This window comes from Corvus hawaiiensis, chromosome 2 (assembly GCF_020740725.1).
Source record: "Corvus hawaiiensis isolate bCorHaw1 chromosome 2, bCorHaw1.pri.cur, whole genome shotgun sequence".
Taxonomy (NCBI): domain Eukaryota; kingdom Metazoa; phylum Chordata; class Aves; order Passeriformes; family Corvidae; genus Corvus; species Corvus hawaiiensis.
The window spans coordinates 34358135-34373267 of record NC_063214.1 but is presented as its reverse complement, the minus strand read 5'-3'; the positions used below and the strand labels follow the sequence as shown (position 1 = coordinate 34373267).

General features: G+C 56.2%; 3 protein-coding genes across 5 annotated transcripts; 2 read left to right on the top strand and 1 right to left on the bottom strand.

Moving 5' to 3' along the window:
- Window positions 1–898: 898 nt before the first annotated feature.
- Window positions 899–3494, top strand: NDUFC2 (NADH:ubiquinone oxidoreductase subunit C2). Its single transcript, XM_048295717.1, has 3 exons — window positions 899–1098; window positions 2007–2153; window positions 2997–3494. Exons 1-3 carry the CDS (start codon window positions 960–962, stop codon window positions 3044–3046), a joined length of 336 nt encoding a protein of 111 aa, XP_048151674.1. The 5' UTR covers window positions 899–959; the 3' UTR covers window positions 3047–3494.
- Window positions 3495–6111: 2617 nt separating this feature from the next.
- On the bottom strand, window positions 6112–7276 carry LOC125322202 (thyroid hormone-inducible hepatic protein-like). Of its 2 annotated transcripts, none has more exons than XM_048295838.1 (2): window positions 6786–7276; window positions 6112–6499 (listed from the first exon to the last, which is right to left on the bottom strand). In XM_048295838.1, the coding sequence occupies exon 1, from the start codon at window positions 7203–7205 to the stop codon at window positions 6804–6806; it is 402 nt and encodes a 133-aa protein (XP_048151795.1). In that variant the 5' UTR covers window positions 7206–7276; the 3' UTR covers window positions 6112–6499; window positions 6786–6803. The 2 variants fall into 2 exon arrangements, with proteins under 2 accessions (XP_048151795.1, XP_048151794.1); XM_048295837.1 differs by having other exon boundaries at window positions 6112–6504; window positions 6786–7274.
- Window positions 7277–12717: 5441 nt separating this feature from the next.
- On the top strand, window positions 12718–13883 carry LOC125322237 (thyroid hormone-inducible hepatic protein-like). Of its 2 annotated transcripts, none has more exons than XM_048295933.1 (2): window positions 12718–13209; window positions 13496–13883. In XM_048295933.1, exon 1 carries the CDS (start codon window positions 12790–12792, stop codon window positions 13189–13191), a length of 402 nt encoding a protein of 133 aa, XP_048151890.1. In that variant the 5' UTR covers window positions 12718–12789; the 3' UTR covers window positions 13192–13209; window positions 13496–13883. The 2 variants fall into 2 exon arrangements, with proteins under 2 accessions (XP_048151890.1, XP_048151889.1); XM_048295932.1 differs by having other exon boundaries at window positions 12719–13209; window positions 13491–13883.
- The last annotated feature ends 1250 nt before the right edge of the window (window positions 13884–15133 follow it).

Below are 15133 nucleotides of genomic sequence, written 5' to 3'. Positions count from 1 at the left end.
ATGTCCAAAAAGGAGGCAGAGCAGTCCTGCAACTTTATTCAAATAAAGAGAGAGCCCACCGGGGCACACGCCCGCGGGGTTTTCTCTCTCGAGGTTTCGGAGGGCGCAGCCTCCTTTTATCCCAAACTCCCGGCCGCATGTTGCCCTCTTCCTTTCCCCACTGGTTCAGGTACAGGGAAGGTACAGCCTTCCCGAACTGCCTCCCACATCTTCCCCCCTCGAACCTACTGTTTTACCCCAAAGCTCAGAAGTTCAGGCTTGTGCAGACCCTTGTGGGTTTCAGGAGCCAAGCTGTGTGGGCTCTGCAGCAAACCTGCTGCCCAAAGTTAGTAGAGACATTAATACCCATTTCAAAGACATTAACACCCATACCTTCACCCATCGAACTGTTTGTAAATTATCTTTCCTCTCATGGACAAAGACTAAATAATGCATTTTTAGGAAATAGGCTGAGAAGCCTTTAGGCCCTGTGCTGTTTTGTTAATGCAGGTTTCTTTAACGGTTCCGTCAGTCCTGCTACAGTGGCAGATGATTTAATGTGATTTCGTATTAATAAAAAAAGGAAAAACTAACACTGTGGGGTAGGTCTCAGTCTTTAATCTGTCGCAGGAAGAGCTCTGAAAATTAATTCGATTTTAGTGCGTAATTAACCTCCTAATTTACTTCCCGACCGGCCTCGCTGGCCCTGCAGAGGCAGCGGGGCCGCCTCACCCAGTGGACTCAGGGCTGCAGGAACTACCGCCCGCGACCCGGCTAAGGACGCTCAGCCTGGGAGTTTGGCGCGGGGGGTGGGTTTGTGGGGTGGGGGGGTTGGATTTTGGGGTGATTTTTGGGGTGGGTTTTTTGTCAAATAACCGTAAGCGGGGAAGGCAGCGGAACGCGGGAGCGCGGCGCGGGCCGGCGGGGGAAGGCGCAGCCGCCGCACCGCTCCGCCCGGTCACCTTCGGCGGGCGGCAGCCATGGTGTTCCTGCCCGACGAGTCGCGGTCGCTGCCGCCGCCGCCGCTGCTCAACAAGGGCTCGGTGTGGCTCGGGTTCGCGGGGTGGATGTCGGCGCTGCTGAACAACGCCTTCAACCAGCGCCCCGTCTTGCGAGCCGGTGCGGGGGGATGGGGGGACCCTGAGGCGAGGGGGAACGGAGTGGGGTGCGAGGGCAGGGTTAAGGGAGAGTCTGGGGAAGGGGCTGGGTGGGGTCTGGGGTCCCTGAGGGGTAAATGAAGGGGGGGAAGGGAAACAGCGAGGAATGAGGGGCTGGAGGGGACACGGGAGCTGCGGGCGGGGGAATTTGGGTGACCTTGAGGGTTACAGGGGCTGGAGATGGGGAGGGAGCCCTGAAATCCGATGCTAGGGGTGGTAAAGGGAATTTGTGGGCCTGGGAAAAGGGAGTGTGGCATCTGGGGTCACTCTGAAGGATAAGTGAAGGAGGGGGGAAGGGGAAACAGCCGGGAGTGAGGGGCTGGAGGGGGTTTGGGGGCTGCAGGTATGTGGGATTTGGGGTGACCGTGAGGGATGTCGGGGCTGGGGAAAGGGAATGGGGAGATAGCGGGAGTATGTGGGCCTGGGCTTGGGGTCACTGAGGGATAAATGAAGTGGGGAGGGGAAGAGAGGGAGCCCTGAGTTCGGGGAGGCTGTTGGAGGGGAAGGGAGTTCTCTGTGTGATTGTGGGGATGGAAGTCAAGGGGTGGGAGCCCTGAAGTGAGGGGTCTGTTGGCACGGGGAGATTGGGGGTAATTGAAAAAGGCTGGGAAAGGGACATCGTATGGAGGTGGAGGGGATTTGAGGTGACTCCCTTAGGGATATGGGTGCCGGGAAGGGAAAGGAGCCCTGAGGAAAGGTGGGCCTGGCAGGGGCTGCGGGAGGTGTGGGTGCTGGAGGGGCGAAGCGGGGAGAGGGGAGCTGGGGTGTGGGAGAGCAGAGTGTCTGGAGGGCCTGGGGAAAGCGGGGCCCTGCCTGAGGCCCTCGGGGAGCTGGGAGAGGTGGGGACGTTCCTCTCTCCTCCTGCTGCAGGTGTTCATCGGCAGATCCTGTTCGCTACCCTGGGCTGGTTTGTTGGCTACCAGCTTGTGAAACGCGCGGAGTACATGCACGCCAAGGTGGACCGAGAGCTGTTTGAGTACATCAGGCACCACCCAGTGGACTTCCACGCAGCAGCAGGTACACTCAGCCGGTGTTTTAAGAGACTTCAGCCTGCCGTAGTCTGCCAGTTAACAAGTGCTAATGTCTGTAAAGGTGTTTCTGGGCTATGTCTTCCCTGCTTCTTCACAATCTAAATTGCAGCAGTCTGAAGGATTTTATGATGTGAAAATAGATACTGTTATTGAGCTGTTGCTACGCATGGATGACCGCCTCTTCCTCCTAAAAGCTCATTTTAGTATAAAAGTAGCAGAGCCAAAAAAAAAGGATAGACCAAACTTGTACCACTGAAGAAGAAATAATGGAAAATAGAGGTTTTATTCTTGTAACTTCACAGTTGTATTGTCTATTCCTGTAAAATGCCTGTGCATGTAGATTCAGAAATCACATTATGAATTTTCAGAAAACAAGTAGAACAGGTGAAAAAAGAATTAATAGAAATGGCAGGAAACCTGAAGCGGTGCTGGCTTAGAGCAATAGAGAATTGCTCTAAGGGTTTTTGTTACTAAATGTAGTCACTGAGCCCAATGATGCAATGGCAAATTTGGGTGAAAATTGTCCATTTTCTGATACAGTACAGTTGGGTGACTCTGGCTGTTGGATTGTGGTCTGCATTATGTTGGAAGGAGTATGTAGATAATAAAATGTAGAAATAAAAAAGTGTTACTACTGAGATCCCTCCACAGGGATCTGTGGAGAGCCCTACAGAAAAAAAGTTGTGCATTTATTTACAGCAGCAAGCTAATGGTTTGCTGTGGGTAACAAAACTCAGATTTTTGGTGGCTTTGTTAGCATTAAGGATTTAATATGAAACATCTTCCGAATCGATCTCAAATGCTGATTAGGTTTTCCCGCCTCTTGCAGAAAAGAAAAGAATAGGGCAGCTCTTGGAGGATTTCCGCCCAATTCGCTGATGATTTCTCCAGTGGCGACATGTCACAGGATGAATTCCTGCCATCCCGAGAACTTCGGCAAGGTGGCTGCAACTGTTGAACCGTCCATGGCTTGAAAGATGACACTTTACTCACTTTCATGTAATAAAAGTTTGATTAAATACTTAGTGTTTAATTATTTGCTCTTCTCTCCCATTATGGTTTGTCAATACGTGGATGACTGATATTTGTAACTTTGATTAATGTTTTTTTCAGTTGTTTTATTTGCAAGAGGGGGAAGTTGTTCACACAACATGTATTTTATAAAACCCAGAGAGGAATTCTGTGAGTTCCTCCTTTTTATTTCTCACTGGCATTTCTCCTGATGCTTGAACATGTTCTTGACTAGCCCCTGTAGATGCTGTAGCCTACGTCTTGCTGTAAAATTAATTCTGAAGAGCTAACAAAAATATATGCTCTCCCTAATTAATTCCATGGCTATGTTTTTTATTATTATGTCGTTTTTTCTTTGCTAATAGTGAGGATCCAACCTTTCTGCTTTCCCAATTTGTCATCGGCTTCTGAATCCAAATGCTGAGCACGCTTAGGGGTGGGGAGGTTGTGTTAATTTGGGATTTGGGGATTCTTATTCATTTAGCATTTTGGGTGAAAACTGTGCTTTATCTCTTGTCTGCCTCACACTGAGCCTCTGTGCCAGGTCACTGCTCTCTGATGGATACGAAGTCCCTAAACAGATTTAAAAGAAGTGCTGCCACCCTGATCTGCTTCAACAGTGTGAAAGGAAATGCCCTTTCCCCGTGGTGGCAGGCAACAGTGCGGGTGCCCTGGGAGCCTGTCCAGGGCAGTGCAGAGCCAGCACCCCCTGCCACACCGGAGACGCCTGATCTGCTCTGTCTGCCAGCATCCCGCTGGGACCAGCGCTGAGTTATCCCAGGACAAAGAAGTCTTCTGTGGCCATCTAACCTCTTATCAGCTTTGGCCAGCAGCGGTGGCCAGCAGCAGGGCGCCGTCAGGCCTTGACGCAGCCCTGGGGCAGCGTGATGCAATGCCCTGCAATCGGAGCAGGCAGAAGGTTCCTGTGACACACCGGGCTCGCAGCCAGCTGCAGGGACAGCGGCTCTCAGAGAGACCCACGGCTCCTGGGGGGATGCAAGCGGCCCACAACACGTCAGCAAGCCCTTCCAGCTGTCTCAGGTCACGGACCTTTGGGGGCATCCTGCATCTCTCACTGGCCACGTTCAACAGCCGTGGTCAGCACTCACCCCGTGTCCTGCTGTGACGCTTCCCTGGGGCACCACGAGCCTCTCCAGCCGCTGAGCACGCTGCCCAAGCCCAAAGCCATCGCTGCAGGTGACTGCAGGCCGTCCCCACTGTGACACTGGTGGGGCTTAACCCCAGCCAGCCCCCCAGGCCCTCACAGCCACTCGCTCACTGCCCCGCCAGCGGGATCAGAGACAGAATCAAGGGGAAGAACGAGAAAACACGTGGGCTGAAATAAAACCAATTTAATAGGGAAAGCAAAAGCCGTGTATGCCAACAGAGCAAAACAAGGAATTCATTCACCACTTCCCACGGGCAGGTGGGTGTTCAGCAGTCCCCAGGATTGCAGGGCTCCATCACAGGTAGCGGTGACCTGGGGAGACAAAGGCCACCACTCCAAGCGTGGCTTGCTTCTTCCTTCTTCCCCCCACCTTATATACTGAGCATGATGTCACATGGTCTGGAATATCCCCTGGGTCAGTTGGGATCAGTTATCCCACCCGTGACTCCTCCCAGGTTCCCACGCACCCCAGTCCCCTCACCAGCGTGGCAGTGCAGAAAGCAGCAATGGCCTTGGCTCTGTGCAAGCCCTGCTCAGCAATAACCAAAACATCTCTGCATTATCAGCCCCTGTGTTCAGCACAAACCCAACACAGAGCCCCATGCCAGCCACGGGGAAGAAAATCGTCCCCACCCCAGCCGAAACCAGCACAGCCAGCCGTGTTCTCCAGGGGACATAGGTCCCATCCTTGAGCTCCAACCAGGAAAACCACCAGAGGGACATCACCACCTCTGTGGTCCTCACCTCACTGGGAACCAGTGCCCACCCATTCCTTATGGTTCAACACCTGGCTCTGCAATCAGCATGGAGGCAGAAGAGCTCCAAAGGCAGAGCTCCATCAAGGCCCAGCCAGAGGTGGCATTGCCATGGGGATGGCCCAGGTCTCTCCCAACATGCCCCTCATGCTCCATGTTCTCTGGATAAGACAAGGCTGCGACTCTGCCGAAGCTGAGGACGGACACAGAGAGCAGATCAGCTCCGAAATCCTCTCTGGCTGCAGGGAACTGTGTTTGCCCTCATGTGGGGAACTTGCTGATTGGCAGCCGCTTTCCTAGAAAAGCAGCGCTTCTGGGTGTTGGTGCAACGAGCTCCTTGGGTCTCTGTGGCCACGGGGCTGGTGTTTGGGCAAGCCTGCCCCACGAGCCACCATCCTCCTGGGGAGCCCATCCCAAGCCATGGCTCAGGAGGGGGGAAACATCACCTCATGTGTCTCCAAATGACCCCCTGTTGTCCCCAGTAGCTCCTGCTGACACATCTCCCATGGCTCTGACTGCCCCAAACCCCTCAGAACTGTCCTTGTCCTCCCTTGAACCTGACCGGGACCCTTTCAGATGTGAGGCACCTCTGGGTCTGGCTCAGCTGCCTCCTCCAGAGTCCCCAGTCCCCTCAGCTGCTCACTCAGCCACAGCTGGCTGGAGACCCTGTCCCCGCTGCCCACACTGGGGCAGGACAAGCCAAAGCCAGAGTGGTCTCAGCAACTGGGAGAAATGGCCTGATCAGGTGAGAGGAGATGGGAATCTCTAATGTGGTTGGACACAGCTCTGAGCTACCTGGTCTGGTGCAAGATATCCCAGCCCACAGCAGGGCATTGCACTAGGTGGTCTCTGAAGATCCCTTCCAACCCAAACCATCCCATGACTTTGGGATTCTTTGTCCCTTTCTAATTCCCCGTGACTGTCCTGGGAAGTTCCCTCCCCACAGAGCCAGGGTCCCCCTGCCCCGCTCTGGGGCACTCCATGAGTGAAAGCACCACACTGACAACGGCTTCACGGGGTTTCTTTTATTAGCAGAAACGGGGGGAAGCGCCCTTGGAGTCCAGGTACCAGCTGGAAAAGGGCTTGGCAGTCTCAAGGGACTGTTGGAGGTCGGGGCCACCTCAAAACACCCCCAGCTTCGTGCCACTCTTTGAAAATAAAGAGGAGGGCACGAGCCTGCAGCTCTTCCAATGGCCTTCCCGGCACAGCCAGATGCTTCTTCCTATGAGGATACGGCACCATCTGGATCTCCGGTGGTCACAGCCATGGCCGGTGTCAGGGCCAGTGCCGGTGCCGGGAGGTCAGATCAGCTGCCACGGAGTGGGGAGTGCGAGCGTGACTGGGAAGAGCCTGCGCTGCTCAGCGACGGGGTCGTCTTCTGCTTCCTGACACCAGCACCTGTCCTGCAAGAGCAGCATTCCTTAACTCCAAGGATCATCCCAGGGGGACACACAGTCCACCAACCCTGAGTCCATAGACCCTGAGCCCCCGCAGTCTCTGCACAGAGCAATGGCCTGCGTTCCCGCCTCCAGTGTGGAGAGGGATATCTGCCCCCAGCTGAGGGGCCAGCCCCCATTCCAAGGCCCTTCCCAGCAGGTTCCCACCCCTGCACTGTTGGGGACCTCTCCAGGGAGGCCACCCCTTGTCTTGCTGCCCCTGCACTCTGCATCCCCCCAGCTCTTACCTGCTGGCCAGCACAGGGTCACCAGCTGGGCTGCCCCTCACTGAGGTTGATCTGCTCCAGGATCTGGCTGTACCTCCGGGTCAGGGCGTTGGTGTCCCTGGTGAGGTGGGTGAGGACCTGCTGCAAACCACTCAGGTGGTGGGACAGGCGCTCCTCCAGCTGGGCGTCCCCGGCCTCGTTGCTGTCCGAGGATGTGTCCATGTCGGTGTCGGCACCGGTCGGGCTCTGGTCACTGACAGAGGCCAGGCCTTTCTCCACCATGGGCTTGATGGCCTTGAGGAGCTGGTAGCGCTCGTAGAGGTCCGTGTGGCTCTCGGCGTCTGGGGCTGCCCCCTCCTGCTGCGGGAAGACCCCTCGGAGCAGGCTGGGGAACATCACCTCCTGCTCCATCTTCTGGGTGGCTGAGAAGTACTGCTCCATGGCCCCTCTCCTACAGCTCTGGCAGTGCTGCTCTGGGCTCTTCTCGGAGTGCCACCTGCTCCCTGTCCCTGCTGGGGCCTTTTTATGCAGTGCTGGGACCTGTCCCTCCTCTGCTGTGCCCTGCTGTCCTCCCCTGCCAGCCCTGGTTGGCCTGGATGGCCTTGGGGTCGGGCTTGGCTCCAGCCCAGCTGGGGCCCGGCCATGCCGTGTCCCTGGCTCTGCAATCTGTCCTGGCCCAGCCTCCCCGTGGCCTTCGCCCGACCTGGCCGGGGGTCCCGCTGCCTCCCCGTGCCAGGAACTACGGGGCTGTAGCCAGGAGGAGAGGTGCCCAGGGTCTCTCCCATCCTATACTATCTCAATCCTCCAACACATTCAGTTCTGGGCCCTGTGGGAGTGGGTCCAGCTCCTGCCCCACGGTGTGGGCAGGCTGCAGGGACCATCACCTCCCCTCATCCTGGCTGCCATGCGCTCGGGACGTGAACACTCCAGGGACATTGAGCAACCCCTTTTGCAGACATATGGAAATCTCGCTGGAAATACACTGGGACATGGGTGTCTGGGCAGAGTGGAGCCTGCTGGCATCCAGAGATTGGGGTCCCCAGAAACATTCACTTCCCCCGACCCCTCACCGTGAGCTCGGCTGGGATGCGGACAGGGACAGGTGTAGGAACCCAGAGTGCCGACAATATTTCTCTGCCTGTTTTTAAGAGTTTTTACCCCCCTGGACACCACTGGTATAGCTTTAAACCCTGGAAAAAATTACCAACAGTCAGACAACAACTAGAAAATACAGTGGTGTGAATTAGGTGATAGACTACTATGTAAGATTGTCACAGGGTGAAAATTTTAGAGGTTTTAGGCTTCTTTTTATAGTATATAGATAAGAGTAAAAAATACCAAAATGGAGGAATGTTGCTGTTCTCTAAACCTTCTTCTCCTTCTTCTACCACTCCATATTTTGCAGTAAAAGTAGTTTGGATTGATTGGATAGAAAATTCCACAGTTCCTGCCCGTGTTACTGAATAATTGGTAAGAAAGTAAAAATAACGTATGTTTTTAGTAACTAGTGGTTAAAATATCTTTAAAAGGCTGTGTAAATCTTGATAATTGCTCTCATTCCTACTTTTCCTCCTTCCATGCTGTACCTGGGTCACGTTAGTGGCTCAGTTTCTCTGATAAGACTTAATAAACAACTATCTAGAAGCATTGAAACTACAGAAGACGTCTCGTTTTATCTTTTAAGCGCCTTGCAAGGACTTTCAGCAAATTCTCTCCCATCAGGAGAGACTTGATTTATGGCATGCTAAAGTGTCAACAGGGACCTGGCTCTCTGAGTGTAACTCCTGTGGCAGCAGCAGCAGCACAGAGCCATTGCTGCCCCCAGGGGATTGTGGACATGGGTACCCTGCCTCTGTCTCCATCTTGGGAGGGCAAAAGCCACAGCCAGGGCACCAGCCAGCGTTGCCTGTCCCTGCATGTCCCTGTGGCATGTGGCAATCAGGGTAGATGGTTGTGTCTGGGGAAAGGCTGTGGGGTACCTCGGGCTGAGCTGAACTGGGGTACCCAGCCCTGGTTTGGGCCCCAAGGAAGCTGCTGCAGACCACCAGGGCCCCCGGGAGCTGCACTGAGATCCTCAGGTCTCTGCTGCCAAAGACCCCCAGATCCGGGCAAGCCTACCCCTGACCTGGCACTCCCCCGGGCATCCCCACCCCAGCCCCAGCTCAGAGGGCGGCCCGTGCCACCACATGTGTCCCCAAGTGTCCCTGTATCATCCCTGGCACATCCTCCTGTCTTATCCCTCTGCAGCACCAGGGGAAAAGAGTGTGGCACCATGCTCAGCACGTGGGGAAAGAAGGAAGAGAGGCACAGTCGGAGTGCTGGCAGCTGCCTTGCCAGGTCACCATGACTTGCAATGGAGCCCTGCTCTCCCACAGGTGGCTGAACACCTGAGTGCCTGTGGGAAGTGCTGAATGAATTCCTTCTTCTGCTTTGCTTACTTGTGCAGCTTTTGCTTTGCCTATTAAACTGTCTTCATCTCTACCCACAAGTTTACTTTTCTTACCCTCCCGATTCTCTACCCCATCCCACCTGGGCAGGAGTGACAGAGCAGCTGAGTGGGGCTGAGTTGCCAGTGGGGGTCAAACCATGATACCCACAGTGAAGCTCCAGCCCCTGGGCAGGTGTGTCCCGCCCCCAGCCCACCCTGGGGGGACACTGTGATGTCCCTGCACCTCCAGGAAGCTCCATGGTGGCCCAGAAGTCCCAAGAGCGTGGGGCTGGCAGTGTGTGCACACACCTCAGTGCAGCCCCACTGGGCCCCACTGCAGGACACCCAGGGATGCCACGGGCACCCAGAAGGGGAGAAGAGGAGCCGTGGGTTCAGGTCTGAGGGGGAGAGGGCAGGTGGCAGAATCGGCACCTGGCTGGGGTATGAGGGGACAGCGGGAGAGCTGCCAACACTGAGGGTTGCAGAAGGGATGAAGGACCCTGCGGTCCTTCCCAAAATAGAACCATTTCCTCCAATTGCCACACACTGCAAGATAAGAGGGGACAGGAATTGTGGCCATCGACCAGCCCCGGCCTCTGCTCCAGAATGGCGGTACTGGGGAGATGTGGGCAATGATAGCTTGCATGCAGCCAAGCACTCCCAGTGAGATGTTCCACGCTGGTGTCTGCTGGCCTGTTTGGCTGGAAGTCATGGACAGAGATTGCTCAATGTCCCTGGAGCGTTCACATCCTGAGCACATGGCAGCAAGGAGTGGGGGAGGTGATGGTCCCCAGCAGAACTGCCGCCTGCAGCCTGGCCACACCTGGGAGCAGGAGGTGGAACCACTCCCACAGGTCCCCAAAACTGAACATGTTTGAAGGTTGAGATAGTATCGGAAAGGATAGTAGAGAAGCCAGGGACCTCTCCTCCTTGCCACCCCTGGCTCCTGCCCCAGCCTCTCTGTGGCCTTGGCCTTAACCCACCATCACCCCCAGTACCACCATTCTGGAGCAGAGGCCGGGGCTGGTCGATGGCCACAATTCCTGTCCCCTCTTATCTTGCAGTGTGTGGCAATTGGAGGAAATGGTTCTATTTTGGGAAGGACCGCAGGGTCCTTCATCCCTTCTGCAACCCTCAGTGTTGGCAGCTCTCCCGCTGTCCCCTCATACCCCAGCCAGGTGCCGATTCTGCCACCTGCCCTCTCCCCCTCAGACCTGAACCCACGGCTCCTCTTCTCCCCTTCTGGGTGCCCGTGGCATCCCTGGGTGTCCTGCAGTGGGGCCCAGTGGGGCTGCACTGAGGTGTGTGCACACACTGCCAGCCCCACGCTCTTGGGACTTCTGGGCCACCATGGAGCTTCCTGGAGGTGCAGGGACATCACAGTGTCCCCCCAGGGTGGGCTGGGGGCGGGACACACCTGCCCAGGGGCTGGAGCTTCACTGTGGGTATCATGGTTTGACCCCCACTGGCAACTCAGCCCCACTCAGCTGCTCTGTCACTCCTGCCCAGGTGGGATGGGGTAGAGAATCGGGAGGGTAAGAAAAGTAAACTTGTGGGTAGAGATGAAGACAGTTTAATAGGCAAAGCAAAAGCTGCACAAGTAAGCAAAGCAGAAGAAGGAATTCATTCAGCACTTCCCACAGGCACTCAGGTGTTCAGCCACCTGTGGGAGAGCAGGGCTCCATTGCAAGTCATGGTGACCTGGCAAGGCAGCTGCCAGCACTCCGACTGTGCCTCTCTTCCTTCTTTCCCCACGTGCTGAGCATGGTGCCACACTCTTTTCCCCTGGTGCTGCAGAGGGATAAGACAGGAGGATGTGCCAGGGATGATACAGGGACACTTGGGGACACATGTGGTGGCACGGGCCGCCCTCTGAGCTGGGGCTGGGGTGGGGATGCCCGGGGGAGTGCCAGGTCAGGGGTAGGCTTGCCCGGATCTGGGGGTCTTTGGCAGCAGAGACCTGAGGATCTCAGTGCAGCTCCCGGGGGCCCTGGTGGTCTGCAGCAGCTTCCTTGGGGCCCAAACCAGGGCTGGGTACCCCAGTTCAGCTCAGCCCGAGGTACCCCACAGCCTTTCCCCAGACACAACCATCTACCCTGATTGCCACATGCCACAGGGACATGCAGGGACAGGCAACGCTGGCTGGTGCCCTGGCTGTGGCTTTTGCCCTCCCAAGATGGAGACAGAGGCAGGGTACCCATGTCCACAATCCCCTGGGGGCAGCAATGGCTCTGTGCTGCTGCTGCTGCCACAGGAGTTACACTCAGAGAGCCAGGTCCCTGTTGACACTTTAGCATGCCATAAATCAAGTCTCTCCTGATGGGAGAGAATTTGCTGAAAGTCCTTGCAAGGCGCTTAAAAGATAAAACGAGACGTCTTCTGTAGTTTCAATGCTTCTAGATAGTTGTTTATTAAGTCTTATCAGAGAAACTGAGCCACTAACGTGACCCAGGTACAGCATGGAAGGAGGAAAAGTAGGAATGAGAGCAATTATCAAGATTTACACAGCCTTTTAAAGATATTTTAACCACTAGTTACTAAAAACATACGTTATTTTTACTTTCTTACCAATTATTCAGTAACACGGGCAGGAACTGTGGAATTTTCTATCCAATCAATCCAAACTACTTTTACTGCAAAATATGGAGTGGTAGAAGAAGGAGAAGAAGGTTTAGAGAACAGCAACATTCCTCCATTTTGGTATTTTTTACTCTTATCTATATACTATAAAAAGAAGCCTAAAACCTCTAAAATTTTCACCCTGTGACAATCTTACATAGTAGTCTATCACCTAATTCACACCACTGTATTTTCTAGTTGTTGTCTGACTGTTGGTAATTTTTTCCAGGGTTTAAAGCTATACCAGTGGTGTCCAGGGGGGTAAAAACTCTTAAAAACAGGCAGAGAAATATTGTCGGCACTCTGGGTTCCTACACCTGTCCCTGTCCGCATCCCAGCCGAGCTCACGGTGAGGGGTCGGGGGAAGTGAATGTTTCTGGGGACCCCAATCTCTGGATGCCAGCAGGCTCCACTCTGCCCAGACACCCATGTCCCAGTGTATTTCCAGCGAGATTTCCATATGTCTGCAAAAGGGGTTGCTCAATGTCCCTGGAGTGTTCACGTCCCGAGCGCATGGCAGCCAGGATGAGGGGAGGTGATGGTCCCTGCAGCCTGCCCACACCGTGGGGCAGGAGCTGGACCCACTCCCACAGGGCCCAGAACTGAATGTGTTGGAGGATTGAGATAGTATAGGATGGGAGAGACCCTGGGCACCTCTCCTCCTGGCTACAGCCCCGTAGTTCCTGGCACGGGGAGGCAGCGGGACCCCCGGCCAGGTCGGGCGAAGGCCACGGGGAGGCTGGGCCAGGACAGATTGCAGAGCCAGGGACACGGCATGGCCGGGCCCCAGCTGGGCTGGAGCCAAGCCCGACCCCAAGGCCATCCAGGCCAACCAGGGCTGGCAGGGGAGGACAGCAGGGCACAGCAGAGGAGGGACAGGTCCCAGCACTGCATAAAAAGGCCCCAGCAGGGACAGGGAGCAGGTGGCACTCCGAGAAGAGCCCAGAGCAGCACTGCCAGAGCTGTAGGAGAGGGGCCATGGAGCAGTACTTCTCAGCCACCCAGAAGATGGAGCAGGAGGTGATGTTCCCCAGCCTGCTCCGAGGGGTCTTCCCGCAGCAGGAGGGGGCAGCCCCAGACGCCAAGAGCCACACGGACCTCTACGAGCGCTACCAGCTCCTCAAGGCCATCAAGCCCATGGTGGAGAAAGGCCTGGCCTCTGTCAGTGACCAGAGCCCGACCGGTGCCGACACCGACATGGACACATCCTCGGACAGCAACGAGGCCGGGGACGCCCAGCTGGAGGAGCGCCTGTCCCACCACCTGAGTGGTTTGCAGCAGGTCCTCACCCACCTCACCAGGGACACCAACGCCCTGACCCGGAGGTACAGCCAGATCCTGGAGCAGATCAACCTCAGTGAGGGGCAGCCCAGCTGGTGACCCTGTGCTGGCCAGCAGGTAAGAGCTGGGGGGATGCAGAGTGCAGGGGCAGCAAGACAAGGGGTGGCCTCCCTGGAGAGGTCCCCAACAGTGCAGGGGTGGGAACCTGCTGGGAAGGGCCTTGGAATGGGGGCTGGCCCCTCAGCTGGGGGCAGATATCCCTCTCCACACTGGAGGCGGGAACGCAGGCCATTGCTCTGTGCAGAGACTGCGGGGGCTCAGGGTCTATGGACTCAGGGTTGGTGGACTGTGTGTCCCCCTGGGATGATCCTTGGAGTTAAGGAATGCTGCTCTTGCAGGACAGGTGCTGGTGTCAGGAAGCAGAAGACGACCCCGTCGCTGAGCAGCGCAGGCTCTTCCCAGTCACGCTCGCACTCCCCACTCCGTGGCAGCTGATCTGACCTCCCGGCACCGGCACTGGCCCTGACACCGGCCATGGCTGTGACCACCGGAGATCCAGATGGTGCCGTATCCTCATAGGAAGAAGCATCTGGCTGTGCCGGGAAGGCCATTGGAAGAGCTGCAGGCTCGTGCCCTCCTCTTTATTTTCAAAGAGTGGCACGAAGCTGGGGGTGTTTTGAGGTGGCCCCGACCTCCAACAGTCCCTTGAGACTGCCAAGCCCTTTTCCAGCTGGTACCTGGACTCCAAGGGCGCTTCCCCCCGTTTCTGCTAATAAAAGAAACCCCGTGAAGCCGTTGTCAGTGTGGTGCTTTCACTCATGGAGTGCCCCAGAGCGGGGCAGGGGGACCCTGGCTCTGTGGGGAGGGAACTTCCCAGGACAGTCACGGGGAATTAGAAAGGGACAAAGAATCCCAAAGTCATGGGATGGTTTGGGTTGGAAGGGATCTTCAGAGACCACCTAGTGCAATGCCCTGCTGTGGGCTGGGATATCTTGCACCAGACCAGGTAGCTCAGAGCTGTGTCCAACCACATTAGAGATTCCCATCTCCTCTCACCTGATCAGGCCATTTCTCCCAGTTGCTGAGACCACTCTGGCTTTGGCTTGTCCTGCCCCAGTGTGGGCAGCGGGGACAGGGTCTCCAGCCAGCTGTGGCTGAGTGAGCAGCTGAGGGGACTGGGGACTCTGGAGGAGGCAGCTGAGCCAGACCCAGAGGTGCCCCACATCTGAAAGGGTCCCGGTCAGGTTCAAGGGAGGACAAGGACAGTTCTGAGGGGTTTGGGGCAGTCAGAGCCATGGGAGATGTGTCAGCAGGAGCTACTGGGGACAACAGGGGGTCATTTGGAGACACATGAGGTGATGTTTCCCCCCTCCTGAGCCATGGCTTGGGATGGGCTCCCCAGGAGGATGGTGGCTCGTGGGGCAGGCTTGCCCAAACACCAGCCCCGTGGCCACAGAGACCCAAGGAGCTCGTTGCACCAACACCCAGAAGCGCTGCTTTTCTAGGAAAGCGGCTGCCAATCAGCAAGTTCCCCACATGAGGGCAAACACAGTTCCCTGCAGCCAGAGAGGACTTCGGAGCTGATCTGCTCTCTGTGTCCGTCCTCAGCTTCGGCAGAGTCGCAGCCTTGTCTTATCCAGAGAACATGGAGCATGAGGGGCATGTTGGGAGAGACCTGGGCCATCCCCATGGCAATGCCACCTCTGGCTGGGCCTTGATGGAGCTCTGCCTTTGGAGCTCTTCTGCCTCCATGCTGATTGCAGAGCCAGGTGTTGAACCATAAGGAATGGGTGGGCACTGGTTCCCAGTGAGGTGAGGACCACAGAGGTGGTGATGTCCCTCTGGTGGTTTTCCTGGTTGGAGCTCAAGGATGGGACCTATGTCCCCTGGAGAACACGGCTGGCTGTGCTGGTTTCGGCTGGGGTGGGGACGATTTTCTTCCCCGTGGCTGGCATGGGGCTCTGTGTTGGGTTTGTGCTGAACACAGGGGCTGATAATGCAGAGATGTTTTGGTTATTGCTGAGCAGGGCTTGCACAGAGC

Excerpts from the sequence above, each read along its gene's own strand:
- NDUFC2 (XM_048295717.1), top strand. The coding sequence starts at position 960 with ATGGTGTTCCTGCCCGACGAGTCGCGGTCGCTGCCGCCGCCGCCGCTG. Across the intron at positions 1,099-2,006 it reads GCGCCCCGTCTTGCGAGCCG|GTGTTCATCGGCAGATCCTG; the intron begins GTGCGGGGGGAT and ends CTCCTGCTGCAG. Across the intron at positions 2,154-2,996 it reads GGACTTCCACGCAGCAGCAG|AAAAGAAAAGAATAGGGCAG; the intron begins GTACACTCAGCC and ends CGCCTCTTGCAG.
- LOC125322202 (XM_048295838.1), bottom strand. The coding sequence starts at position 7,205 with ATGGAGCAGTACTTCTCAGCCACCCAGAAGATGGAGCAGGAGGTGATG.
- LOC125322237 (XM_048295933.1), top strand. The coding sequence starts at position 12,790 with ATGGAGCAGTACTTCTCAGCCACCCAGAAGATGGAGCAGGAGGTGATG.